At 44.4% G+C, this 27,111-nt stretch overlaps 1 protein-coding gene and 1 long non-coding RNA gene across 2 annotated transcripts in view; one reads left to right on the forward strand and one right to left on the reverse strand.

Annotated features, from left to right (window-relative positions):
• Window positions 1-676: 676 nt before the first annotated feature.
• LOC145429630 (uncharacterized) lies at window positions 677-6,667 on the reverse strand. Its single transcript, XM_080303308.1, has 2 exons — window positions 6,343-6,667; window positions 677-6,241 (listed from the first exon to the last, which is right to left on the reverse strand). Exon 2 carries the CDS (start codon window positions 5,618-5,620, stop codon window positions 677-679), a length of 4,944 nt encoding a protein of 1,647 aa, XP_080159434.1. The 5' UTR covers window positions 5,621-6,241; window positions 6,343-6,667.
• A 2,594-nt stretch (window positions 6,668-9,261) lies between these two features.
• The window catches only part of LOC145430203 (uncharacterized), a 101,973-nt gene continuing 84,123 nt past the window's right edge, over window positions 9,262-27,111 (forward strand). Inside the window, exon 1 of the long non-coding RNA XR_013910666.1 lies at window positions 9,262-9,802. This is a non-coding gene — a long non-coding RNA (uncharacterized LOC145430203). The remainder of the gene's footprint in view (window positions 9,803-27,111) is intronic.

Here is a 27,111-nt window from a genome sequence, read left to right on the forward strand (position 1 = left end):
AAGTGAGGCGGTGTCAAGTCTTTTAGCAGACTGATCAAGAATTGCTGTTAGAACACTTCTGATTGTCCTTATTTGCCTCTCCCAAATTCCTCCCATATGGCTTGATGATGGGGGATTCATTACAAACTCACAGCCATATTCCTTCACCTGCTCATGATCCCAGTTCTTCATTGAGTCCATGAACTCTCTTTTTGCACCCACAAAGTTGGTACCTTGATCACATCTCAACTGCCTTACATTCCCACGTATTGCAATGAATACGCGCAATGCATTGATGAAGGCATCTGAACTGAGGTCATCAAGCATTTCGATATGTACAGCTCTGCAACACATACAAGTGAAGAGAAGACCATACTTCTTCAGTTCCTTTCTTGCATCCCTCACATAGAATGGTCCAAAGCAATCCATGCCACAATATGTGAATGGAGGGGTCATTTCCATTCTGTCCTCTGGCAAGTCTGCCATTTTTGGATCTTGTGTGTTCCTTCTATACTTTCTGCATGTGACGCACTTAAAGATATGTGAGGCAACTGCACTGCTGCATCCAATGACCCATATCCCATTAGATCGCAACTCATTTACAGTCATACCTCTTCCTTGATGCTGTACTTTCTCATGATAATGCTTGATCAATAAAGAAGACACGTGACTTGTTTTTGGCAGAATAGCAGGATGTTTAAACATGTGTATGAAGATCACTTCTTGTTAAGCGTCCGCCTACTCTCAGCACACCCTGCTCATCCAAAAATGGACTTAATTTGCATAGCTTGTTTGCTTTGTCTTTGGATTTTACGTCCTTGGATTGCTGTAAATTCTTGATTTCACTGCTGAATACTTCTGTTTGGACCAATCTGATTAGGAAAAGTTCAGCTTGTTGTCTTTCCTCAACACTTGTACTTCCATTGAGTTTGGGACTAAGACCCTTAACTTGCTTAGCATGACGTTTAAGACAAGCAATAGCCTTAACAACTCTTTTCCAGTCAGAAAACTTAGTCAGGCGGTCCAACAATGTTCTATTTATCCTTGCGCTGGTGTTGAGCACCTGAGCCCTTCGAAGTTCTGGATCAGTATCACTAACCTCTCCCACCTTAGCATCTCTTGTGGGTAGCTCCCTTTCCCACAGAAAGTCTGGGCCAGTGAACCAATTTGAAGCAACGAGCCGATCTGCCGATAACCCTCTCGAAGCATGGTCCGCCGGATTGTCTTCGGACTGCACATGATACCACTGGTTGACATCTGTGGTGGCTTTGATTCTCTGGATCCTATTTGCCACGAAAACATGAAAGCGTCTGGCATCATTATTAATGTACCCGAGAACAACCTTTGAATCAGTCCAATAATATTCCTTAAGGTTGTCTATTTCGAGCTCATGTTTTAAGATGGCACCCATCTTCGCAGCAACCACTGCTGCAGACAACTCAAGCCTTGGAACTGTTGTGACCTTAGTGGGGGCAACACGTGCTTTCCCCATGACAAGTGAGCAGTGTACGCTGCCATTAGAGTCCACTGCTCTTAGATAAGTGCACTCCCCATAACCTGTGAAGCTAGCATCTGAGAAGTGATGTAACTCGTACTGCTTGACATCTATGAAGCTTGCTGGTATGTAGCACCTCTTAATCTTTACTTGACACAAGTTATGGAGATCTTGTAACCATGACTGCCACTGTGATCTGCACTCCTCTGAAAGTGGTTCATCCCAACTAGCTTTCTCTCGACTCAACTGTTGCAAGATCAACTTCCCACGCAAAACAAACGGTGCTACGAAACCCAAAGGATCGTAGATGGAAGCTACTGTGGATAGCACTCCCCTTCTCGTCATTGGGTGTTTCTTGACAGTTACTCTGAACTGAAAGTCATCAGAGGATACGCACCATTGCACGCCCAGTGCTCTTTCTAGGAGTGGCTCCCCTAAATCTATGTCCAGTTCTTTGACACTGTCTGCACACTCTTCCTTTGGTATTGACTCCAATACCTTCTTGCTGTTGGAAATGAACTTGTGTAGTCTAAGCTTGCCTGTGCTGCAAAGCTCTCTTGCTTCCTTGATCAGCTTGATTGCCTCAGCATCAGACCTTACACTCACCAGTCCATCATCAACATAAAAATTTCTTCGGATGAACTTGACAGTGCCTTGGTTAAATCGATCTTGACCTTCTGTGGCTAGATGTTTAAGTCCAAAATTGGCACAGCCAGGTGAGGAAGCTGCTCCAAACAAATGGACTTTCATCCGAAAAACTGATGGCGGAGACTCAAGATCACCATTCTCCCACCATAAGAACCTCAAGTAGTCTTGGTCTTCAGGCTTTACATGGAATTGATGAAACATTCGTTCCACATCACACATAATAGCGACTGGGCCCTTTCGAAATCTACAAAGAACTCCCACCAAGGTGTTTGTGAGCTCTGGCCCTGTAAGAAGGTAGTCATTCAATGACATGTCTTGAAATCTTGCCGAGCAATCAAAGACCACTCGCAGTTTCTCTGGCTTTTGAGGGTGGTATACGCCATGGTGGGGAATATACCAAGCTGATCGTTTATCAAGCTCTTTTTCTGGGACCTTTTCTGCTTCACCACGACTGATAATGTCTTCCATGAAGTTCATGTAGTCTCTCCGATATTTCTGGTCTCTCTTGAGCTTCTTTTCCAAGCACATGAGGCGTTGAACAGCACTTGGCTTGTTATGTGGTAGCTCTGGCCTGCTCTGTTTAAAAGGCAGAGGCATTTCAAGATGTCCGTCTTCTTTGTGCTTAATTTCTTCTTTCATTTTAGTCAAAAACCGGAGATCTTCTTGCGAGAGATTTGTCTCTTCTCCAAGCCTTTCACTGAAGTCAGATTCCAGCACCTTAAGTATGTCTTCTGGAGCAGTCATCTCCTTAATTCTTGTTTTGCAAACATAATGAACTTCGCTCTTCAACTTACTTGTTACTTTGGGTTCAGGGGTCACTTGCTTTACAATGATGCGGTGACTTACTCCTATTGCATCACTGTAGTGTTCACCTGGATCACCATAGCTCACTATGCTCCAGCCTACGTCAGTTTTCTGTGCGAAGGGCTGGTTGTCCTCACCACATACAACTTCTCTAGGCATTAGTGCTTGTGGACAGTTATACCCGATAAGAAGACCGATTTCACATTTCTTCGCCGGGGCAATGTGTTCCGCAAGATGCTCTAAATGAGGCCATGCCTTTGCAGTCTCTGGTGTTGGAATGTGTGTACGATTGGCAGGTATGAATTCACGAGTGTAGACTGTTGGCACTGTGATCTTCTTAGAAGAAGATAACCCTCTTATTTGTAGACCTTTGAGTCTTTTGCATGGTACAATTGTCTCCTTGGAAGACATTGTAGACAGCTTCAACTTGACTGGCTCTGCATTAACATCAAGAGCATCTACCACTTCTTCAAGAATGAATGAAGAATCACTTTGTGAATCTAACAGAGCATAGACAAGGACTTCTTTGTTTGAATCACTTGGCATTGATGCATAAACAGGAACTATTGCTGAAGTCTGAGCACTGTTACCATCATGCACAACTCTATTGGATGTGGTTTCGTGAGTGGTGTCTTGCGGCGATTGTGGCTTTCTTTCTTTACTGCAACTTGTCTGGTCATTTTCCTTTTGCTTTGAGCGACCCTCATGTAAGCATGTGGGGTGGCGCTTTGAGCAGGTGTCGCAGACCATCCGGTTGCTGCAATGCTTGGATTGATGGCCAGGACTCAAACAGCCAAAGCACAGTTTCTCACCTTGTATGAACTTCACTCTGTCAGCAACTGGCCTTGCAGTTAGTCTACGGCACTTGTGCAAGACATGCCCTGTTTTCTTACAAAACATACATGTGCTTATGCTCTTCTCAGTGGTGTTAGTTGTAAAAATCCTTGCATTTGCTGCTTGGTTCTTAGAGGTCACTACATTCTGAGGTTTAGATCTTGTCCTTTCTGGCTCCCCTTGCCGCAAAGCATAGTAAGATGTAACAGGGTTACAAGCAATACTAGCCTCCAAAGTCAGGAAAGTTACGAAATACTTGAAATCTGGGAACCTTCCATGCTCCAGCTGATACTGTGTGGCTTTTCGGTTCCATCTGCTGCTTAACCAATCAGGCAACTTGGCTGTCAGTTTTTGGTTTTCAATGCCATCATCAAGAATACGCAGACTCTCATTGTGAGCCATGGCACATTCACAACTGCGTAAAAAGTCCACAAATTTCCTTAAGTCAGCGCTCTCTCTTGATGCTATCTTTGGCCAGGCATGTAATTTGTCTCGGCAGGCTTTGGCAATCATAAAAGGCTGGCCGTATCGCTCATTGAGGAGTTCCCATGCAGCAACATATGCAGTATCTGAACCAATCAGAAAATAACCTTCTAATGCCTCTCTAGCTGCTCCTCCAACATATTTCTGGAGGAAGAATATTTTCTCCGAGCTTGGAATGTTTTTCTTTTCAATAAGAGTTTGGAAGGATGACTTCCAATGATTAAACTTGAGTGGATCACCACTAAAAACTGTGGGCTCTGGAATGGGTAGCCTATTTGCTGATATAGCCTCAGCTAAGACCTTCACGAGCTCTCCTGTGCTATCGTGGAGCACATGTGTTAGCACTGCATCCTTTGGTGGTTGTGAGTGCTGGTCCTCAGTCTTCACCTGATTGAGTGGCTGCATAACCTTATGTAGATCCAGGCTCTGTGCAGCATTCCCTTGGGCTGGACTGAGCTCACTCTCATCATATACTTGAAGCCTTGCTTTGGCTGCATTCAGCCTTTTCAAATTTTCCAAACGCTCAAGTTCTCTCTTTAGGTTTTCTACAGACCTTCTTCTTGCAGCATTCTCTTCTTGCTGTTTCTTTAAGAGAGCAGCCTCTTGTTTCTCTCTTTCTAGCCTACGTTCAGTTTCTTCCCTTTCTCCTTCAAGACGACGAGCTAATGCTGCTGCTTCTTGGTCTGCAATGATCAACCTCTCTTCAGCTTCAAGGTTTTGCAGTTTCTCTTCGTGGCCCTCTTGTTCAGCCATAATCTGCAGTACAGCCTGTGTAGCTGCATACTCGGCAGCAGCTTCTTGTCTTCTAAGTGAAGATACGTTTGAGTGAATAGAAGAAGCTTTAGAACCATTAGAGGCAGGAAGTGAAACACTGGAGGCTGACGATGAGAATACAGAACTATTATCTGGCCAAATCAACTCCTCCGCTGTTCCCTGCATTTCAGATTGAGCATTTTGTACTACAGTCTTTGTGATCGAGATGCAGTTATCCATCTTGCGACGCATGTCATGGGCTGGTTGATCAATTCTTCTGTAATCATCATAAGCAATGTTCAACTCAGATAATTCCCTTTGAATACTGGTGATGTGCTCTTGTAGGATGTCACTAGGATCCTGTTTTAATACAGATCTTTTAGCTACCTTAATCAGAGCTTTCCATCGTTCATATTTGCTGTCAAAGCGAAGCAATAGCCCTTTGATTTGCTCTTTCTGAAACTCTTTTCCTTTTTCTGTTAATGTTCGGGCTCTTTCACTTCTACGAGGCTCTTCAGGTGGTGCTATATTTTGCCCGATATTTGATTCACCTGTCTGTTCTAACTCAGTCTCTTCTTCCGGAGCAGCTACTGCACCCTGAGCTTCTTTACTTGTATGTGACATTTTGATTATTTAGACACAGATATACACAGGCAGCATAGAAGAGCAAGCTGCAACAACATTTGTGAATACTGAAAGAATGAGCTTAACTAAATGAAGTCACTCTCATTCAAATTAGCCCATACATGTAGAATATTACAGAGTAAGTACACTTAACAGAGTTCTTAAAAGACACTGAACCATAAATACAAACTGAATTTCTGTCAAAATGTACAAAGTTTACTTCTGCCCTTTCAGAGCCAACTATAATTATTCAGCTGAACATGAATTTACATCTCTTACGTAAATGCACATTCATATACGTGAAACAGCGTGGCTGCCAGGCTATACACAGTTCCTTTTAGTTTCCAACTCTTGTGTTACTTTTCAGACCAAAAACTTTAGAGTCTGGCTTATAGACTTCTTCATGAAAACCTTATGAACCTGTGTGTCCTAAACAGTGGCTTATCTGTGTTCCCGTCATGATGAGCTGTCGAATTTGCGCTGATAGGGCGAGTCTGGGCAGGTCCGAGTTTGACTATCACTCCCTCCAGTTAATACACGACACCACGGTTCTTCATTCACAGATGGATTTATTCTTCTGTCACACTTCTCCTCAGAAACACCATAAAATCCACCGTCAAACTGTTATTACATAAAAGTACAGAATGACCAACATAAATATTACAAATAAACATTTAAACCCAAGTTAACAAATACGCGATAAACAAACACAGTTAACGTACCTCGCTGGCTGCACGTAACCGTGAGGGAATGAGTCCGCTTCAGGAACAAAACTTAACAAAAATAATTCCCAATTTCTTCTTCTTTGCAGCTTTCTTTTACTTTAAACTGCTTATTTATTCCTTCTTCTGCCTTAGTTAACTTATTAACTTAGCTTCTTGCACATGCTTTTTACTTCCCTTTACGTCACTTAAAAAAGCCTGTGTGCAACACAGAATGAACCTTAGTTCCTACCCCAAAAGGAACAATAAATAAAGAAAATAAATAACATAAATGAACACAATAAATTAAACAAACTGACATAATTTACATTTATGGCAGTTAAACAGTTAAAGACTAAACTAACACCACCAAAATATTGGTTATCACTTGTAGTAGTTGGTGAGATTTAAATTAGGTACATAAAAGTTATTTTTTCAATGCCTATATTGTTTAATTCTCTAGTTATATTATGTACTAAGCTACACATTTTTTTGGTATTTACACTGAATACAATGTCTGCCAAATATGAAAGCGTAAAATGCCTTTCTGCTATGCCAGTCACTTATTTCCCATAATTTGTCATTATATGTGATCACCCTCTGTATGAAATTCTGTCTAGATTTTATATGGAAATATTTAATGAACAAGCTCATTAAAATGGGGTTATTTTCAGAAATATCCCTATTGGCCTTCACATTCCAGATTGAAACCTCTGTTCAATTAGCATGCAGCCCCAAAGAGACAGACAGCTTTTAAGGCCATATCTGAAGACACATCATTAAAAAGTAATGAGAGGCTATCCAATGGAACTCCATTATTATACATTCAGTATCCCAGTAATGATGAATGCATTTGAGTATCTTTCACCATAACTTTATGTTGATTTTAGTGACATGCATCTGCAAAGTTTGTAAAATATACAAAATGCATTTTTTGTATTTATGTTTATCTAACAAGTTGGTGGTCTTGAATGAGAATGCGCTGCTCATATCAGGCCAGAATGTGTATGCAGTCCTTTTACACTGAACAAAAATATAAACGCAACACCTTTGTTACTGCTCCCATTCCCCATGGGATGGACGTAGAGACCTAAAATTCATTCCAGATACACAATATAACCATCCCTCCCAAACAGTGGTCACAAATCAGTCCAAATGTGTGGTAGTGGGCATATCTGCTATATTGAGATAATCCATCCCACCTCACAGGTGTGCCACATCAGGATGCTGATCTGACATCATGAGTAGTGCACAGGTGTACCTCAGACTGCCCACAACAAAAGGCCACCCTGGAATGTGCAGTTTTTTGCGCTATTGGGGGTCTGGGGACCCAGAACCGGTCAGTATCTGGTGTGACCACCATTTGCCTCATGCAGTTCAACACATCATCGCATGGAGTCTATCAGATTGTCAATTGTGGCCTGTGGAATGTTGGTCCACTCCACTTCAATGGCTGTGCGAGGTTGTTGGATATTCGTGGGAACTGGTACACGCTGTCGTATACGCCGGTCAAGCACATCCCGAACATGCTCGATGGGTGACATGTCCGGTGAGTATGCTGGCCATGCAAGAACTGGGACATTCTCAGCTGCCATCTGCCCTGAACAATGTGAACCATGATTCATCCGTGAAGCGCACACCTCTCCAACGTGCCAGACGCCATCGAATGTGAGCATTTGCCCACACAAGTCTGTTACGGCGACGAGCTGGAGGCAGGTCAAGACCCCGATGAGGACGACGGGCATGCAGTTGAGCGTCCCTGAGACTGTTTCTGACAGTTTGTGCAGAAATTGTTTGGTTGTGCAAACCAGTTGTTCCAGCAGCTGTCTGGGTGGCTGGTCTCAGACGATCTTGGAGGTGAACCTGCTGGATGTGGAGGTCCTGGGCTGGTGTGGTTACACGAGGTCTGCGGTTGTGAGGCCAGTTGGATGTGCTGCCATATTCTCTGAAACGCCTGTGGAGACGGCTTATGGTTGAGAAATGAACATTCAATGCATGGGCGACAGATCTGGTTGACATTCCTGCTGTCAGCATGCCAATTGCACGCTCCCTCATTGCTTGTGGCATCTGTGGCACTTTGCTGTGAGACAAAACTGCACATTCCAGGGTGGCCTTTTGTTGTGGGCAGTCTGAGGTACACCTGTGCACTACTCATGATGTCAGATCAGCATCCTGATGTGGCACACCTGTGAGGTGGGATGGATTATCTCAATATAGCAGATGTGCCCACTACCACAAATTTGGACTGATTTGTGACCACTGTTTGGGAGGGATGGTTATATTGTGTATCTGGAATGAATTTTAGGTCTCTACGTCCATCCCATGGGGAATGGGAGCAAAAACAAAAGTGTTGCGTTTATATTTTTGTTGAGTGTATATTTATCACTCTATACAACTAACTAGAAGCCATATCTTCAACAGAAGTAATGTTATGTCAGAGTGGTCACTGTGAAGGAATAAGAATTTTGTGCTCTGCAAATTTGTGGACTTACTTGAGACCTCTAATTTGAACAGAATTAGTCTGAGTCTAGTTTCATTAGCAAAATTAAATATAAAGTAATTTAAGAACAGTTATAAAACAGCTGACTGTTTTGAATCAACTCTAGTGAAAATTCCCACAAGAATTGAATTTTTGACCTTATAACAATCATACAATTCCTCCCCAACAGAATCATCAGCATTGACACAGACATACAGGCCTGTATGTCTGTGTCTATATGTCAGGTTGGGTATCAGACGCCACCTCTCTGGGAACATCTCAGGCCCTCTAAGGTATGGAGGCCTATCTCCCCCCACCACTTCCCCTGCCGGTGGCAGACGCCCTCAGACATCGGTGCGTTGGTGGTTCTTTGTGTCTGGGGATGGGCGTCCAGGTACACACCGGCTCACTCCTTGGTGGCTGCTTGTCAGGGCCTGGAGCCTGGGGCTCGCTCGGGCCAGTTCGGGGGTGGGGTGCCCTCGGCCTCTCGACCTGGGGCTCGGTCACTCTGCACAGCTGGCTGCCGGTGGAGCTCACGGGCGCGTCACTGCAACTCCCCCTGGCTTCTGCTCCGCGGCTGCTGAGTGAGCCCTCATCTGGGACTCTCCTCAGCTCTTTCTGGGACAGTGGCGCGGCTGCCCCTCTGTTGGTCTTCCTTGGTCTCTTGTGTTCTGGGGGCCTCTGGATGTCTGGAGTCTTGATCTCCTCCATACCTGCTTCATGCCCTGGAGGACGGGGCTGTGGCTCCCCACACCCTCTAGCAGATCATTACATGAAGAAACCTTTTAAATACAAGCGCGCTCATGCTCACAGGTGTACACACGGGTGCTCACACAAACAAACTACACCCTTTTTGGCTCCTACCTGAAAGCACACTGTGCGCTGTCGATATGACGTGCTGCACATATATATATTCCCATATAGCATTGTGATGTTGTTTATTGTATTGCTCTCGTTTTCTTCTGCTTTCTTCTGCTTGTTTTCTTTTTTCTTTCTCAACAGGTGAACCAGGTGATTGATATATGTATTTTTTTGTCTGCTTATTTAGTTGGTTTTTGTTTTTTTGCCCTTTATCCCCGTCCCTCTTCTCCGCTGTTTTTCCCCCTCTTCCTTTCTCCCCTTTCTTTTCCTCATTCAAGTCCCGTATCTGAAGTGAAAATAAGAAATAAATAAAATAAACAACAAAAGGTGAATCAAATAGACCATTACGGCAAGGCTGGGATGGTCAATTTGGTAAAATAAATCCGTTAGGCATCTTTCTACGCCTTTAGACAATAATTGAAGAAGAAAAGAAAGAAAGAAAGTGTACTTTATTGATCCCCGTGGGGAAATTCCTCTCTGCATTTTAACCCATTCACTCAGTAAAGCAGTGGGCAGCCATTGGGCGCCCGGGGAGCAGTGTGTAGGGACGTACCTTGCTCAGGGGTACCTCAGGGTAGCTGTTCAGGGGAATCAAACCCCCGACCTTCTGATCATGGGGCCACCACTCTACCTACTGAGCTATCCCTGCCCCCTAATTCTGATGGCAAAAGAACCAAACGGGACAGAAAAAATAATAAAAATCAGCATTGCATACCAGAAACCAACTGATTACTGTGTCACTTGAAAAAAGCGAGAAATGCACTCACTCATCTTTGTTCCCTTTTCCATTCTATGGTCACAGATGGGGTGAAAATCTCCATTGGAGAGAGTCTATAGAAGTCTGACCAGTGCTTCACCACTATGTGATCACAGTACACACAAAGAATTGCCCAAATCCTGCAACAGGCTCCACTGACATTGCTAGTCTGGGCACTGAGACCTTTTCAACAAGGCCAAATGTTAGTCGGTCGTAGTTAATACGACATGGATTGTCATGCAAATTGGCAACGTTTGGAATCCGATGTAAATGATAATGTAGTAATTTTCACTTTGGGATTTCTTATGTTATGTTTAAAAAGATATGTATTCTGTAATATGAAATGTAAAAAAATGATAAAGACAATTAGTGTTATTTACTTTGCAATTAATTCACCAACTAACCAAATTTACACTGCTTAAAAAATAAGCAAATAGAAAAAACTGAATGCTAAAATAATGCTTAAATCATTCAAGTTAAATCTTTCCTGACATACTTGTGTTACAACCTCTCTAGGGGCCACGTCATAACATGAATGAAGCACCCCACCCCCCACCCACCAGGACCCAAGCTGCCACAAAAAAACAAATCACTGTTTCATTTGCGTGATGAGAAGGAAACAACAAAACAGGAATATGTTGTTTGCACAAAACAAACACATGCGATAAATGGTCGTAACACTAGTCATGTAATTGTATGTAATTGTTAAGAACAACAGTTACTGGCAACCAAAATCAACAGTCAGTCAGAATTGCACCAAAGGCTTCCCTTTAATATTTCTTAATAGCATATTTGCAATTATTCTTTTCAGTGCTCATTTTTCATACCTTTTTAAACAGTTATTACCTGTTACTACAATGTACATAACAAAGTCACAATAAAATAAGTCATATTTAGAATCTCTGCAATCATTCCCTGTATGCCTATATGTTGTCAGAACAAATGATCGCAGTAAGAAACATTTTAAATGCTGTATAAAAGCATTATTATCACCTCGACTTTCAGATCAGTCTTGTTACAGGCATGGTCCTTTAAGGGTGAAGAGTGATGGGAAATGTATGCGGGTGTGTGTAGCGGAACTGCCTGTCGGGTGTGTGAGGGTGAGCGGAGAAGGAAAAGAAAAGTAACGGTTAACTACAGAAGAGACGAAGAGAAAGTAAATAAAAGGAATATAATAACTCCCTCGGCAGCCAAAGTTGTATCGGCGATGCCCGCTGTGAGTAAACTGTTTCAGCCCACTGTACGCGGTGTTCGTGCCTTGGAGGAGAAATAAAGGTTCGGTAAAGCAGTTTCCTACGCCTCCCTCGATCTTCTTGCTAGCGGAGTTGACCTGTATAGTAAGCTGTTGCCGGCTGCGAGTCAAGTAACTGCCAGAGGTTTCCTTACTACGGTTCGGGGCCGCGGATCTGGCGCGGTAACACTGGGGGCTCTTTTCCGGGATAAAACTCCGCAAAGCGCCGAGAGAGAGGGAGCGAACTTTCATTTTCTCTTTTCCCTCGGACGACAGAGAAAATGGCGGCTCCGAGAGATGCTGAAGGGGATGGCATGGGAATGTACTTCAGTAAGAGCAGCAACCCATTTTTGCCAGAAACCCCAGAGAGTGGCACAGCTAATGTGGACCGTGCCACTTATGTAAACAATAGAATCCACAGCAGCAACCCCTTCATCACGGACATAGAGTTAACGCCAGCGGCGAGCATAGCAGCAGTCTATACGACGGAGTTTGAGGCTGCATGGCATCTCACCCCGCCACCTTCAGCTCACACCAACCCTTTCTTAACACCAATAGCGAAGCAGAATGCAGTGTGCAGTGAGTTTAAGCAGTTGCAGTGCTCAGACTGCGGAGGCCCTGGTAACACTGCATCTACACCGCTCACAGTGGGACAGCATGGCTCGCATGATCACCCACCTCGGATTGTTACATCTCGGCCATGCAGCCAGCCATTCACCGCCATGAACTGTACCTGCAGTGTCCCTAGAAAAACGCCGTTTACTGAGCCAGCGAAGCTACACATTATGCCGGGTATACCCCAAACTGCGCAGTACAGCTATGAAATGCCAGCTCAGGGCTATTTTTCCCCAACAACTCGCATGGCAATACCAGCACCAGATGGGGGGTGTGGGCTTTGCAAGCATGACCAGGGTCACAGTTCAAAACAAGCCATGCCAGGGCCACGCGGCTGTTTTCCTGGTGTAGTGCAAGACGGGGGTTTTGCAGATTGTAGTGCTGATGGACAGACGAGGGGCAAGGAGAAAATTCCCACATTACAACCAGACCATTTCGATGGGTCAGGGTCATGGAAAGACTTTCTCTATCAGTTCGAGACCTGTGCAAAGGCCAACTGCTGGACGGAGAACACCATGGCTGTCCAACTGAGATTCAGCCTGAGGGGCGCAGCTGGAGCCATAATCCACAAAAACCCCAAATCTGCTCGCTGGAGTTACCAGAGGATTGTGGAGGAGGTGGAGGCTGCCTATGGGCCGTGTTCAGAGCATGCAGCAGCCATTGGCATTGAGCTACGGCAGAGAATCCGGAAACCAGGTGAGGCCCTGCACACCCTCAGAGATGATATATACGAGAAGGTTTCCATTGTGTATGCCAACCGCTCCGAGCTGGAGCAGGACTGCATTGCTGTAGAGATCTTCACTAATGCTTTGGCAGATGCTGAAATGGTCCAGAAATTGTTGGAAGAACAACCACGCACCCTGGCAAGAGCCTATGAAATCGCCCACAGGTTCGAGACAACGAAAAGGGCCGCCAGGGCAGTCACACAGCTTATGCAGCCAGGGCCACGAGTCTCTACAGCACAGGGGACCCGAACAGCTGCATTACGGGAGAGTGTTCATATGCTAAGTTATGAACCACCGGAGAGGGCCCAAAGACCTATCCAGCGTGGGCGCCAAAGCTGGAGCACATCTAACAGGTCAAGCAGGAAGGAGGCTGTTTGCCATAACTGCTCCGGCATAGGACATCTACAGAGGAACTGCCCCTCTCCTCGCTCACCTGCCCAAAAGCCTGTAAAAGCTGCTAGAGGCCCAGCCCCTGACCCAGGCACAGTGTTCCACAACGGAGGCCAAGATGTGATGTGTGTCCAGATAGCAATACAGGGACGGGAAATACGGGCCTTGCTGGATTCTGGTGCACGGCGGAATGTGCTGCCCCTCCACTATTTTAACACCATCCCCGCAGAGTCAAGACCTCAGGTGCAGGCGTCCATTGCTCAGACTCTACAAGGCATTGGTCCAGAGGGATTGGCCGTTCTGGGTGAGGTCATCCTGCCTGTACAGGTGGGGAGCGGTGTTGAAAATGTAGACTTTCTTTTGGCCGACATGGCTGAAGGCACTGAAGTTATTCTGGGGCACCCTTTCCTGCAACAATCGTGCGCTTGCTTAGACTACGGCCGCCAAGAGATAACCCTGTTTAATGAAAAGATACCATGTTCTGGCGTGGGCCCTCGACCCCAGGTGCTTGTTGTTAGGGTGGCACGCACTACGGTTTTGGAACCAGGCTGCGAGTATGTGGTCCCCGGGTTTTCCAGCTCCCACTGTGCCGCCCATAGAGACATGATGCTAAGCCCTACAAAGGGCTTTGTGGAGAAGCACCAAGTACTGGTAGCTCACGCAGTTGTGCAACCTAGTAAACCCTCTAGCATCCCAATCAGAGTCTTTAACCCTGGGGCGGCAGCTGTCACCTTAAAGCGTGGTGCCGTGGCAGGGGTTCTTCAGCCCGTGCAGGTCCTGGAGGAGTTGGGGGGTCGCCCACCAAGGGTCCTGGCAGCCCTCGAACTTAATGGTACTCCCCCTGCTTCTGTACCAAGCCATTTGCAGGCCCTTTACGCCGAGAGCAGCCCCGGTTTGACTCACGTTGCCCGCTACGATCTGGCAGGCCTGCTGAGGTCCTACAGTGATGTCTTCTCCACTGGCCCGAATGACCTTGGTCGCACTGGTGTTGTCCAGCATGACATCCTGACCACGCCAGGGCCACCAGTTAAGCACCCGCCGCGCAGGATGGCGGGGGACAAACAAATAGCGGCCGACCAGCAAGTACAGCAGAGCTTGGAGGCTGGGCTAGCTCAACCTAGCAATAGCGGCTGGGCTGCTCCAATTGTGATGGTGAAGAAGAAGGACCAGAGTCCCAGACTATGCGTGGACTATAGACCACTAAATGAGCGAACCCTTAAAGACGCTTATCCCCTGCCACGCATCCAGGACACCCTTGACACGCTTTCTACTGCCAAGTACTTCAGTACACTAGACCTGACTTCAGGGTACTGGCAGGTAGAGATGACCCCCAGAGCCCGAAAAGCAGCTGCATTTTGTACCCGTAAGGGATTGTTCGAGTGGAATGTGATGCCGTTTGGACTGTGCAACGCACCGGCCACATTCCAAAGGCTTATGGACAGAGTCCTGGCTGGGCTGCAGTGGGAGACATGCCTAGTGTACCTAGATGACATCATTGTCCTGGGCCAGGATAGCACCCAGATGCTGGAGCGGCTCGAGCAAGTGTTCATCAGATTGCGTGGAGCCAACCTAAAACTGAAGCCATCTAAATGCTGCCTGTTTCGGGAGCAGGTGGCCTATCTGGGCCATATCATCTCTGCTGGAGGTATTTCCACGGACCCCCAGAAAGTCCAGCAGGTGACGGACTGGCCTGCACCGCGGACCGTCACAGAAGTGCGTCAGTTTGTTGGCTTAGCCTCATACTACCGCCGGTTCGTGGAGGACTTTGCCACAGTGGCTAAACCCCTCCACGAACTCACTAAGAAGTATGCCCGTTTTAACTGGACTGCCGACTGCCAGGGAGCATTCCAGGAATTAAAAAGACGGCTTACGGCAGCCCCTGTCCTGGGTTACCCACTGGACCAGGGTGACTTCTTCCTCGACACTGATGCCAGCAATTGTGGGATTGGAGCGATTCTTTCCCAAGTGCAAGGGGGCGAAGAGCGGGTCTTGGCCTATGGGAGCAGGCGGCTGTCGGCTACCGAACAAAACTATTGTACGACCAGGCGAGAGCTTCTGGCGGTTGTGGCGTTCACTTCCCACTTCAGACAGTACCTGCTGGGTAGGCCGTTCACTGTCCGGACTGACCATAGCAGCCTCCGCTGGCTGACCAGGCTGAGGGAGCCCGAGGGCCAGCTGGCCCGCTGGTTGGAGAAGCTGGCAGAGTATAACTTCCAGGTGCTGCACCGACCTGGGAAAAACCACCAGAATGCGGATGCACTTTCCAGGAGACCCTGCCGCGCTTCATGCCCGTGCACACTCCCAGAGCCCACCATCAACAGCGACCGGTTCGAGCATAAAGGTGTGCAGTGTAACTTAGAGGACTGTGGTACCAGCATGACCCCCCCAGGGCAGCCCCCAGTGGGGGTAGTGGGGCCTGATGGTACCGATGGGAAAAGCCGGGTAGCAGAACCAGAGTGTGCACCCGTAGCAGCAGTGGACTGTTGTTCCAGTAGTAGCCACGACACCTGCCCAAATATCCACCGGGTGGATGAGTCCCATCACACTAGCTTGTTCAGTGGCTGGACCCCAGAACAGCTCTTGGCTAGCCAGAAGAACGATGTGGATATAGGCCCAGTTTGGGAATGGAAGGAAAAAGGGGAAGGTCGGCCCGTCTGGGCCGATGTAGCGGCATGCAGCCCCGCAACCAAAGCCTACTGGGCGCAGTGGAAGAGACTGTACCTAAAAGATGGAGTGCTGGTGAGGAAATTCCACTGTACAGAAAGTAATGTGTTTTTCCCCCAAATCCTTCTGCCTCACGCCTATCGTCACTCCGTAATGCAGCAGATGCACGATGGCCCAGTGGGTGGCCACTTTGGGGCAGAAAGGACCCTGGCACGCTTGAAGAATAGGTACTACTGGTACAACATGAAAGATGATGTGACCCTGTGGTGCCGCACTTGCACCAGTTGTGCTGAAAGGGCGCGGCCCCCAAAAACCCCCCAGGCAGCGATGGGCACGGTACGTGTTGGCGCCCCCATGGAGAGGATTGCAGTCGATCTGATGGGACCGTTGAACGAAACAGAAAGGCATAACCGATTCATATTGGTGGTACAAGACTACTTCAGCAAGTGGGTGGAGGCTTATCCAGTCCCCGATGCACAAGCGCCCACGGTGGCAGGAAAGGTTGTTGCGGAGTGGGTATGTAGATATGGAGCCCCACAGTCTCTGCATAGCGACCAGGGCACCAACTTTGAGTCGGCTGTGTTCCAGGGGATGTGTGAACTGTTCGGAATCAAAAAGACACGCACCACACCCTTTCATCCACAGTCCGATGGCCAGGTAGAGCGTTTTAATGCTACCCTGCAGAAGGCCTTAGCCACCACCGCGGAGCGCTGCCACTGGGACTGGGATATAATGATCCCCTATGCTGTCATGGCTTATCGGGCAACTAAGCACAGTTCCACAGGATTGACCCCAAACATGATGCTTCTGGGCCGAGAGATAACCGAGCCTATTGACCTGGTCGCGGGTCTGCCGGCCGACGACACCCCCAACTGCACTACACCACAGTATGTGGTGCAACTCAGGGAAAGGCTGGAGCTTTCCCACCAACTGGCACGGGAGGCTCTCGGGAAATCTGTTAAGCGCGCTAAGAAACAGTACGATAAGAATATCTGCCAAGTTCAGTATCCAGTCGGCGCTGCAGTGTGGCATCTGATCAAAGGGACCAAGAGAGTGCGGCACAAGGTTCGCAAGTTTCTGCCTTCCTATGAGGGCCCCTACTTCGTAGTGGGCCTGTTGGATGATTTAGTCTACTGCATTAAAAAGGGGCCCCGAGCAAAGGCTAAAGTGGTTCATCACGACAGACTCAAGCCTTATCACTCAAGAACGCCGCTGGACAACAGCTGGGTCTTCCAAGACTCCGACCAGGCAGCACCCACCGAGGTGCCTCCTCCAGCGCTCGACGAAAGCGATTCTGACACTGATTTCGGCCCCTTCGACTTGTGGGAGACCCCAGCTGGGGCAGATCAACCAGATACTGGTGCTTCCCTGAGAGCTGGCTCTCTGCCACCCGCTCAAGGAGATGGTGGGTTGCCAGCCAGCCCTGTTCAGCCTTACGTGGATGGGGCTGAAGGACCAGAACAGCACCCTTCCTTCAGGTCCACACCCCGTTCCAGACCACAGCGTGTGCGGCGGGCGCCGGACATGTTTGGTGACTGGGTCAGTCACTAGGCTAGTATGTCCTAACTGAGTCGGGGTGTAGGCGGATCGCTGCCCTGCTCAGTAGTTAAAAAAAAAAAAAAAAAAAAAAAAATTGTTCATGTTACATATGTTAAGTGATATGACTGTTGTAAATTGAGTTGTTACAGGGGGCTATTCTTACGTGTACTGTTGGGCTTGTTTGTCTTGCTGTTTCCTGGCAACATGGCTGTCGACGGGCTGCAAGTTATTGTTTGAACTGTTTATACTAATGAGGTAAAGCTGGATATAGGGGTAAACGTTCAGCTGTAGTGCCTTAATGTCTTTCTTTATGAATACTGTCTATGTGAAGGGCGGGATATGGACATTGACTTGCACCCTCCTCAAAGTGAACCCTGTACATCCTATGTTTTCTTGTGCTTAAAATATGGACAGTTGTCTACTTCAAGATTGTTCCATCCTAAGGATCGCCATTTTTTTGGACTGGGGGCACGAATGCTGTATGTTTCCTTGTTAATGGGGGGTTCATGTGCTGGAATGATGTTAAGGGTTTAATTATCATCCAGAGTGGGGGTAGTGTTACAGGCATGGTCCTTTAAGGGTGAAGAGTGATGGGAAATGTATGCGGGTGTGTGTAGCGGAACTGCCTGTCGGGTGTGTGAGGGTGAGCGGAGAAGGAAAAGAAAAGTAACGGTTAACTACAGAAGAGACGAAGAGAAAGTAAATAAAAGGAATATAATAACTCCCTCGGCAGCCAAAGTTGTATCGGCGATGCCCGCTGTGAGTAAACTGTTTCAGCCCACTGTACGCGGTGTTCGTGCCTTGGAGGAGAAATAAAGGTTCGGTAAAGCAGTTTCCTACGCCTCCCTCGATCTTCTTGCTAGCGGAGTTGACCTGTATAGTAAGCTGTTGCCGGCTGCGAGTCAAGTAACTGCCAGAGGTTTCCTTACTACGGTTCGGGGCCGCGGATCTGGCGCGGTAACAGTCTGTTAACCTTGAAGGAGGTCAGAGGGCAATTGTAACATGATATTTTAAATCTTTATATGATATTTGGTAACAAATACCACACTTTCAAGTTTGGGTTTTTTTGACAACTAAAATCATTAAGTTGACTTTTAAGACCTTGGACAAAAGGTTAAAAGTTTTCAAGCTATCATGTTTACATATAAAGTGCATCTGAAACTATTCAGTTGTTGTACATTGTTCAGCCTTATTACAATATATTGCTTGAAAATTACTGCATAGACAAATCGATATAATCTATATGACATTATAGAGTACTTGTGCCTCAAAATATCTGAAAAAAATGGCTTGAGGACAGCAGCCCCAGAAAGACAGGAAAGATAGAATATTACAAATGATTAATTCAAGTAAAAAATAGCCTAACACTATAAATAGAATGATTAAGACGTAATACAAAGATATAACAATTCATGTGCCAAACAGGGTACACACAACATAGTCTCTATCAGCTGGAAAATCTCCCGAACTTGGAAGGACAACAGGGGTCGGGATTTGGCCATCAAGGGTACAAGCTGTCAGTGTCCTCCCTTATCCTGTCCCCTGGTTCCCTTCACTATATCCCAGAGTTAGACATCAAGGCCATTATGATCTGATATCTGTCCTGTTTATCTAGTTCAGAAAGCACAATCTTTTTTCTGTCTCTGTCTCAGCTGTTGAAAAAGTAGACCATTTCCTTAGAAATGCATAAAAATACATAACTTTTAGTTGGATTTACCCAATTTAATAAAATGAGTGCAATGACAGATAATAACAGAATTTGTCTTTGCTGAATTCACTGAATATTCAACAATTGTCTCATAGAAATGTAAATATGTGACAAAGATAATATCTCACCATGTCAGAGAGGACACAGAAAAGTCACACCAGGACTGAAAAGAAAGGGAGAAAAAAGCAGTCTGCCTCTTCTCAGCATTAAGCAGCCATGTTAACGTACAGATCAAAGGAGGGGGATAATTTAGTTGAAATCCATTATTATTTAGTTTGATTTACATTCAGTGACATGAAAATGAATAGGCCTGACATCCAAGAGGAAAATGTGCATCTGAAAGCTATTTACATGTGTGGACATGCCAAGATTATAGCTGCCTGGAGGGCAGGATGAAATATTTCTATTATTCTTTTTTAATTCAAAATACAGATTACACTTTTAGTGTATAACCTTCTGAAATAATTTGGAATTTGCTTCCAAAGTCCTTTTGACCACTGCGTATGACTGATTCACAACAGTGCCAGCAGTGAAGCTGTAATGAAGCATTTCCTCTTGGTTGGTAATTAATACGCTTTAAATGGATAAAGCTTTGATGACTTATATCCAGGAAGTGGTGCCAGCTCTATCAGGCACACACATTGTCCTCGCAGTCCTCGATTGCTCAAAACCATTTCTCATCTGCTTTTCAGTAGCTGCTAGATCAACAATTCTACACAGTAAGGGTGTTACTGCAACAGAGGAAACATGTAGCATTCCGTCCAGAGCCAAAAACAAAGCAGTAACACAGGTAGATGCTTAATATGAGCAATACAGTGGTGATCAGCTAAAACTAAAATGGTGAAAAATAGAAAGCAGTTGTAATTTAATAATTCAATACTTGGAACCAATATGATGATGAAAAATTACAAAGAATGCCACAGTCAAGGTTTCGGTGTAACAAAAGTAAATTAATGTCTGTTTGATTTCTTCTTTTTTCTGTAATATGCAAAAAGTCCTCACAAAATTTACAAACAGAATTACACATTTATCTTTTGGGCACTTCAGACTTATAATAATTTGTCAAATGAGATTAAACCATACAAGTACTTCCCAGTACCGTTACAGCAAACTTTTACAATGATATAAACATTAGTATCTTTCAAGGGAAACTTGTTTCATTTCACAGGAATAATCCAGCTGAGGATTTCTGCAACCTGACCTTGCCAGTGCGTCCCTCAAATGCAGTGTTACTCTGTTGCATCCGTTGACATCTGTGTGCCAGGGGTGTAAAAACAAAGCAGCATGAATCTTTGTAGTCTAAGGTCATCAGTTAATCCTGCTTTACACTTGCTGCAGGTCTTTGTTCTGGAAAAATGCCTCTATAGTTTGTGTTGTTTCACAATGAATAAACAAGCAGTCTACTTATAATCTTGATGGTTACGATACCACTTCATACTGGTATGTACTGCTCTCAGGGAGTACCGTAGTAATTTATTCACAGTTCATAGCACAAATTGAGTCAATTTTTTTGCATTAATTTTTAGTCTGCTTTTATATTGGTATGACCTAAATAGCAATCAGCTATGAAATGGAAGTATTCCAACCATAAACCGTGTTAAAAAATTAGCTTCAATACTTGTTAATTTACTCTGGTTAAAACAGTGCAGGTAATAACTCACTGATACAGCTGTATTTATATACTGTCTACATTACAGCTATTTACTGAGGCTGGTGTAATGTTTATTGTACAGAGTCATTTCTTTGCACTTCTCATAAGTGCCACACTGCCACCCACATGCAACAGAATAATGACTATATCACGCAGAGCTTTAAATTGTTGTCAGATTCATTCATTTAGTTCCATATTCAAGTCAGTGCATTTTAATCTGTTATTTTGATGATCAGATTCACTGCTGCAATTTAGTTAACTTACAAAGCATTTGGTGCATATAAACAATTATTGTTATAAATTGTTTTGTGTTTTTATTTGTATTCTCATTTAGTATTATTTTAATTGTGAGGATTAACACAATGTAAAAGATGGAGATAGCTTTTGAGTCGGTGTCCCAAAAGTATTATTTCTAGTGGTCAGCAGGCAGTAACACATCATTTAGTAAACACACAGCAACCATTTAATTAGCTCTACTGACAACATTTATGCAAGTTTCTAACAAAACACATGGGGAAAAAAAGAAAGGTGCAGCTACAACTTGGGTCTGGTACAACAAGCAAAGAGGGGGGGCTGGGATGGAACCAAATTCTCAGCTTGAATTTTTGTTTCAATCTGCCTTTGAGTCAGGGAGTTAGCAGAGTCATAAGAAAGCATACTTTTTATTTGTTCAGTTGTTGATACATCTCAGTCTGTTGTAGTAAACTGGCTGATCACAGTATTAAAGGCTTTTAATCCAACAATTTCATTAACTGCTTTTGCAACTTGCCTTTGTTGCAAGGTCATGATTAAAGTATAATGCTGTAAATAATACAACAGACCATTTGTCTGAAATCAGTTTCACTGTACTGTATAAGCAAAGTAACACATGAGAGGAAATGTTGCACAGGACAAAAATTTGCTTTCTGTCTATATTTTTTTATTATTTTCTCAGCAGTCATATTTTCATGTAATGGCTTTTTGTCTGATCAGTTTAATTGTGGCATTATTTAAGAATAACTGTATTGATAGTAGACAAATGAAAGAGTAACGCATGGTTAATAAAAAAAAAAACTTCTGTTTGTTCTTTCAATGGGGCGTCATTTGAAGTCAGTAAGCACTTCAATCTCATGCTATTTACATTAAATTCTGACCCAACCTTTCTGTTGAGGCAGAAATCAAGACAACATTTTTCCAATCTTCTATCGTCCAATTTTGCTTCTCTTGTTGTGGCCTGTATGCTTCAAGATTTTATACGTTGCATGCTCAGAGAGTCTCCTCTGCATATCTTGGTCATAACAAATGATTCTTTGAGCTACTGTTGTCTTCCTGTTAGCTCAAAGCATCCAACCAATCTCCTCTTACCTCTGGACTTAACAAGGCCTTTTCACCAAACAAACTAACATGCACTGGATATTTTCTCTTGACCATTCTGTATAGAGCAGCAATTTCTGACACCAAGAACTATACAATGGTCAAAGTTACTTAAACAATTTTTTTCCCATTCCAATGCTCAGCTTAAACTTCAGCCAGTCGTCTTGACTACATATCTTAATTCACTGAGTTGCCAGTGTACAATTGCCTGAATAAATATTCACGCTAACAATCAGCACAACATGTGCAGTATAGCCAAAGTGTCCAGTGAGTTTGTATTTGTATGTATACACACAAAAGAGGATTAATAATTTTAAGGGCAGTAATCATAGTAACCACTTACAATCTATTGTTATAAATGGTGTGGATCTGTTTATAGCTGGAGGGGTTCTCAGTGGTTGGTTTTATCATGCTAAGCAGGGCTTGAAAGCCACATGAACAGTAGAACTATTAATCAGATTGTTGGTGGTTCTACAATAATGATGATTCTATGCATTAACACTCATGAAGTACTTTGGACTGACAATTTATTGTTGGACATAAGCGCTCAGGATATCGTGCTGATCTAGCTCCACACATTTTGTGATGGAAAGCCAAATACTGCCTGCAGGTGTGCATAATTTGAGTATCTACCATTTAACCACTGGAGAAATAGTCTGTGCTTTCTAAAGCACACAACAATTATAGCTGCTAATACAGAAAGTGTAGATCATGAAAATAAACGTAGTATCTATCCATCCATCCTGCCCTGGCAGCCCGTTCTCACTCCCGAGGTGTAATATATTGACGATTTGTCACCTAGTGTAAAATGTCATGCTTTGGGAGTGAGAACGTGTTGACCCTGGACGTGTCTAAAATGCCTCACCTGTCCAGAAGGCATCTTAGTCCCATTCCCAAATAATTTTAGCTTGTTCTTTTTGGTGCAGAGGACCAGCAGCTTTTCAGTGGCTGAGCTCTTCATGCTATCTGTAAGTTTTTTTTGTTTTTTTTTTGCCTGTCCCATTTGGTTCTTTAGCCATCAGAATTGTTGTCTGAAGACCAACAAGGATACCCAATGGATTTACTTTGCCAAATGGATCATCGTGGCATTGCCGTATTGGTCCATTTGATCCACCTTTGTTTTTATTGTTTATTATATTTTATTTTCAGATGTTACAGACGGGGCAGACATGAGTGAGGGATAGGAAAGGGAGAAAGAAAGAGGAAGGAAAAGAAAAACAGAAGAGAAGAGGAACAGTGAGAAAGGGGGGGAGAAAAAAAAATCTCCTGGATCACCTGTTGAGAGAAGAATAGAAAACAAGCAAAAAAAACCCCAAAGCAACATACTAAACACAACACCATCGCATTAATCTAGCTAAGTGTAAACAGCAGTAAATACTGAATATTCAATGTTGTTGTGCAGCACGCAGGACAGACAGCGCACAATGTGCTTTGAAGTAGCAGCCAAGAAAGGTGTAATTTAAGTCTACGAGCAGTGAACACCCGTGTGCACACCTGTGTGGATCAGCGCGCTTGTATTCAAATGGTTTCCACATGTAATGGTCTGCAAGAGGATGTAGCGAGCCATAGCCCTGTCCCCCAGGGCATGAAGCAGGCATGGAGGAGATCCAGGCCCCAGACATCCAGAGGCTCCCAGAGCACGAGAGCCCAAAGAGGACCATCGGAGGGGCATCTGTGCCACCCTCATGGGGAGGGCTGAGGATCCCCAGACGAGGCGTCACCCAGTAGCCACCGAGCAAAAGCTAGAGGGGGCTGCACCGGCGTGCCTGCCGGCTCTGCCGGCAGCTAGCTGTGCCAGAGTGAACCGAGCCGCAGGCCCAGAGGCCGGAGGCCCAGAGGCCGGAGGCCTGAGGGCCCCCCGCACCACGGAGGTGGCCTGAACGAGCAACAGCCGCCAGGCCCCGCCAGGTAGCCACTGGGAGTGAGCCGGTACTATGCTATCTGTAAGTTAAGCTGTCTTTGAAGAAAGCTCATTTACTGCTTGTAAATTCTTTCATTAATAACTAACCGGAGCTTCTGGCCAGGTGAGGACGGTGGAGCAGTAAACATCTGTAGTATGCTTTCTTCAAATACTTTATAATACTCTGAATTGCCTGCTAGTAAGTGGTGCTATTTATTGTTTCTATCATCTTTGTATTATATATATATTTTTTATTTTACCTTGTTGATACAGGTAAATTTCATTGATAAACAGGATCTCATTATAAAGAGCAACCAGATGTACCAGATATGCACTAATCAGGATCTTATAGCAGAGTGTGCATGCTTTAATTTCACAAAAACCTTCTTTCACTTTCTTTGTTCTTTTCTTTGTACTGTTGTATTATCAGGAGTTGTTACGCAAAACATATGCAACACATTTATTTGTGTTGATTTTACAGTTTTCTTTTTTAAAAACAGTTTCCAGACAGAAATTGCAGGTGCGGGTTTAGTTGCATGTGCATGTGCAGGATTAGTGTTATAAAATAATCTGCTATGTAGCTGTCTGATCCCTTCAGTTTGGCTGAGATCTTCAGTTTGGCTGAGGAATATACTTCCAACCTACTTGTTCCCCTGCTGTGTTCCATTTCTTACTCAAGAGCAGCAATTTGATGGTAAAGCTTTCCAAATGCTTGTGCAAACTCTAAAGGGAGATACACAAATATGGGGGTAAGTGCATGTCTTTGATGTCATTACATACTAAGTCAACTCAGTCAAACTCAATTATTTCTCAGATCAGGTTAAGTGTCAAAATGATGTTACAACACTTATTTTACTATAGTATCTCAAGTGCACAGACCAAGACACCCACTCACCACGCTCTGCTCACATTCTGCACATCATTAAACCCTAAAGCCAAGTAGCAAATCACTAATTTTTTGAGACTGCAGTCAAGGCTAAACAAAATGCCACTGGAGACTGGCAAGATAATAGAGGTTCACAAATATGTATATAAAAGATGCATGCAGCCACAGTGATGCTGCCCGTTGATTTGTGAACTTCAGTAAAAGAGCTTCCACTGTGGTAATGACAAGAATTGATCATATTTATGTAATGGTGTATATCAGCAGCTGTGGATGGATTGCTCAGCTCAGTACACCCATGGAGTATTCATGGACACAGGGACAAATGCTAATAACAATATTATTACTAGAACATGGATATCAGCCTCATTTGAGTTGATGAACAACTTGCATTCTGAATTTTAATCATGCCACTAAAACCATTGCTCATTTCAATCTATAGTTAAAAAACAAAACAAAAAAACTACAAAAATAATGCTGTGTCAGTAAGAAGGCTGTAATGATTCAAACCACTGGTTAGGATGAAATTAACAGCTGGAACCTTTGGCAGCTACTTCAGTCTTAGTCATTTGCATGATTTTGCTTGGTTCAAAATACAGTAAAAAGTCTTAAAATGATGCCATCCATTATGCTAAAATTGTTATTGTATGATACTCTGGTCAGGAATTTTGCTCTTAGAAAGCAGCTCTGGTACCAACTAATCACACATATGACCCAGATTAGCTGAGGTAACAATGAGCAGACAGTCTCTGCACTCATTTGAAGTTGCTATGCCACTAATAATTTATAATTTAAAGCCTTAATACAATTTTAATGGGGCAGTTTTACATTTAAAAAAGCCCTGTACAGGTTTTACAAACAGGGAAATAAGCTATTAAAAATATTCTCCTGCCTGGTAGGAAGCATGACTAACATGTCTTAATTTTTCAAGCACAGAGTTTAGCCGTTGAATTCAACAGGTGAAGTGAAGTCAACTCCCATGTGTCTCCCCCCCCCAATCAGTTATCCTAAAATAGCCTTATTAAAGTTCAAAGTCTGGAGAATATATGACATTGTGTAATGCTTTCGAATCGGAGAAAAGCACAGCCACATATATTCATGAATGTTTCTCATGCGTGGAGGCATGATAAATAATTTGTTTGCCAAGAGTGGAAGTTGAATGGGTGATATACTAGTTGTCAGAACTGGGGTACTTACTCCCTTGACAGTAAGATTGACATAGGACAGAGTGTACAAGTCAGGCATGTGCCAAAAAGGAGCTTTTGAGGGAAGCCACACTTTTGGCCTTGTTTTTATTTTTCCTTTCAGTGCAGCTTGCTGCTTACAAACAGTAAATTCATAGACTTCAGTGTATACCAAAGATGTATGTGACTAAATCTTAAAATACACGCAAGGTGCACACACACAAATACAGAAACACATATAATACTTATACATACAGAATATCTGTACGTGAACACACACAAGCACACATTCCGTATATTCACAGATCCCTCTAGGGTATGTTGGACTGTTCAGCTAACCCATAAAACCCCAGCTTATCTCCTTTATGGGCCTCCTGGTTCTGTAGTTCCCCAATCCATGCCAAAGCCCCTCTGATAACCAGCCATCTCTGTTTGGCCCGAAGTGGGGGTTAATATCAGTAGGTCTAGAGATATAAGATCCAAGCTGGCTTCAAGCTCTCAGTGCACAAATACAGTGCAGCTGAAGTGAAAAGATGAGCAGATCTGCAAAAGCATCCATGCTGTATGTGTGAAATGTTTTGTGTGAAAAAACATTGAGAATTGCACTTGCACTCAAAAAGTAATGTCTGGCCTTGGACCTGATACAGGTCTAAGGCTGCGTTTACGCTGCAAGGGTAGCCAATTCTGATAGTTGTTTTTCTCTCTGAAAAACACTAAGTGAATGTTCAGTTTCAGTGTGGCTTTCAGCTGACCCATATGCACAACAAAAAAAAGAAAGAAATCGCACACAGCATGTGGATTAGGAGCCAGGAGTGGTGAGATTGTGATGATAACATCCTGACTGAAACAG

This window comes from Astatotilapia calliptera, chromosome 7 (assembly GCF_964374335.1).
Source record: "Astatotilapia calliptera chromosome 7, fAstCal68.1, whole genome shotgun sequence".
Classification (NCBI taxonomy): Eukaryota; Metazoa; Chordata; class Actinopteri; order Cichliformes; family Cichlidae; genus Astatotilapia; species Astatotilapia calliptera.

Bases quoted from the DNA above. Each gene is read 5' to 3' on its own strand.
- LOC145429630 (XM_080303308.1), bottom strand. From the start codon at position 5,620: ATGTCACATACAAGTAAAGAAGCTCAGGGTGCAGTAGCTGCTCCGGAA.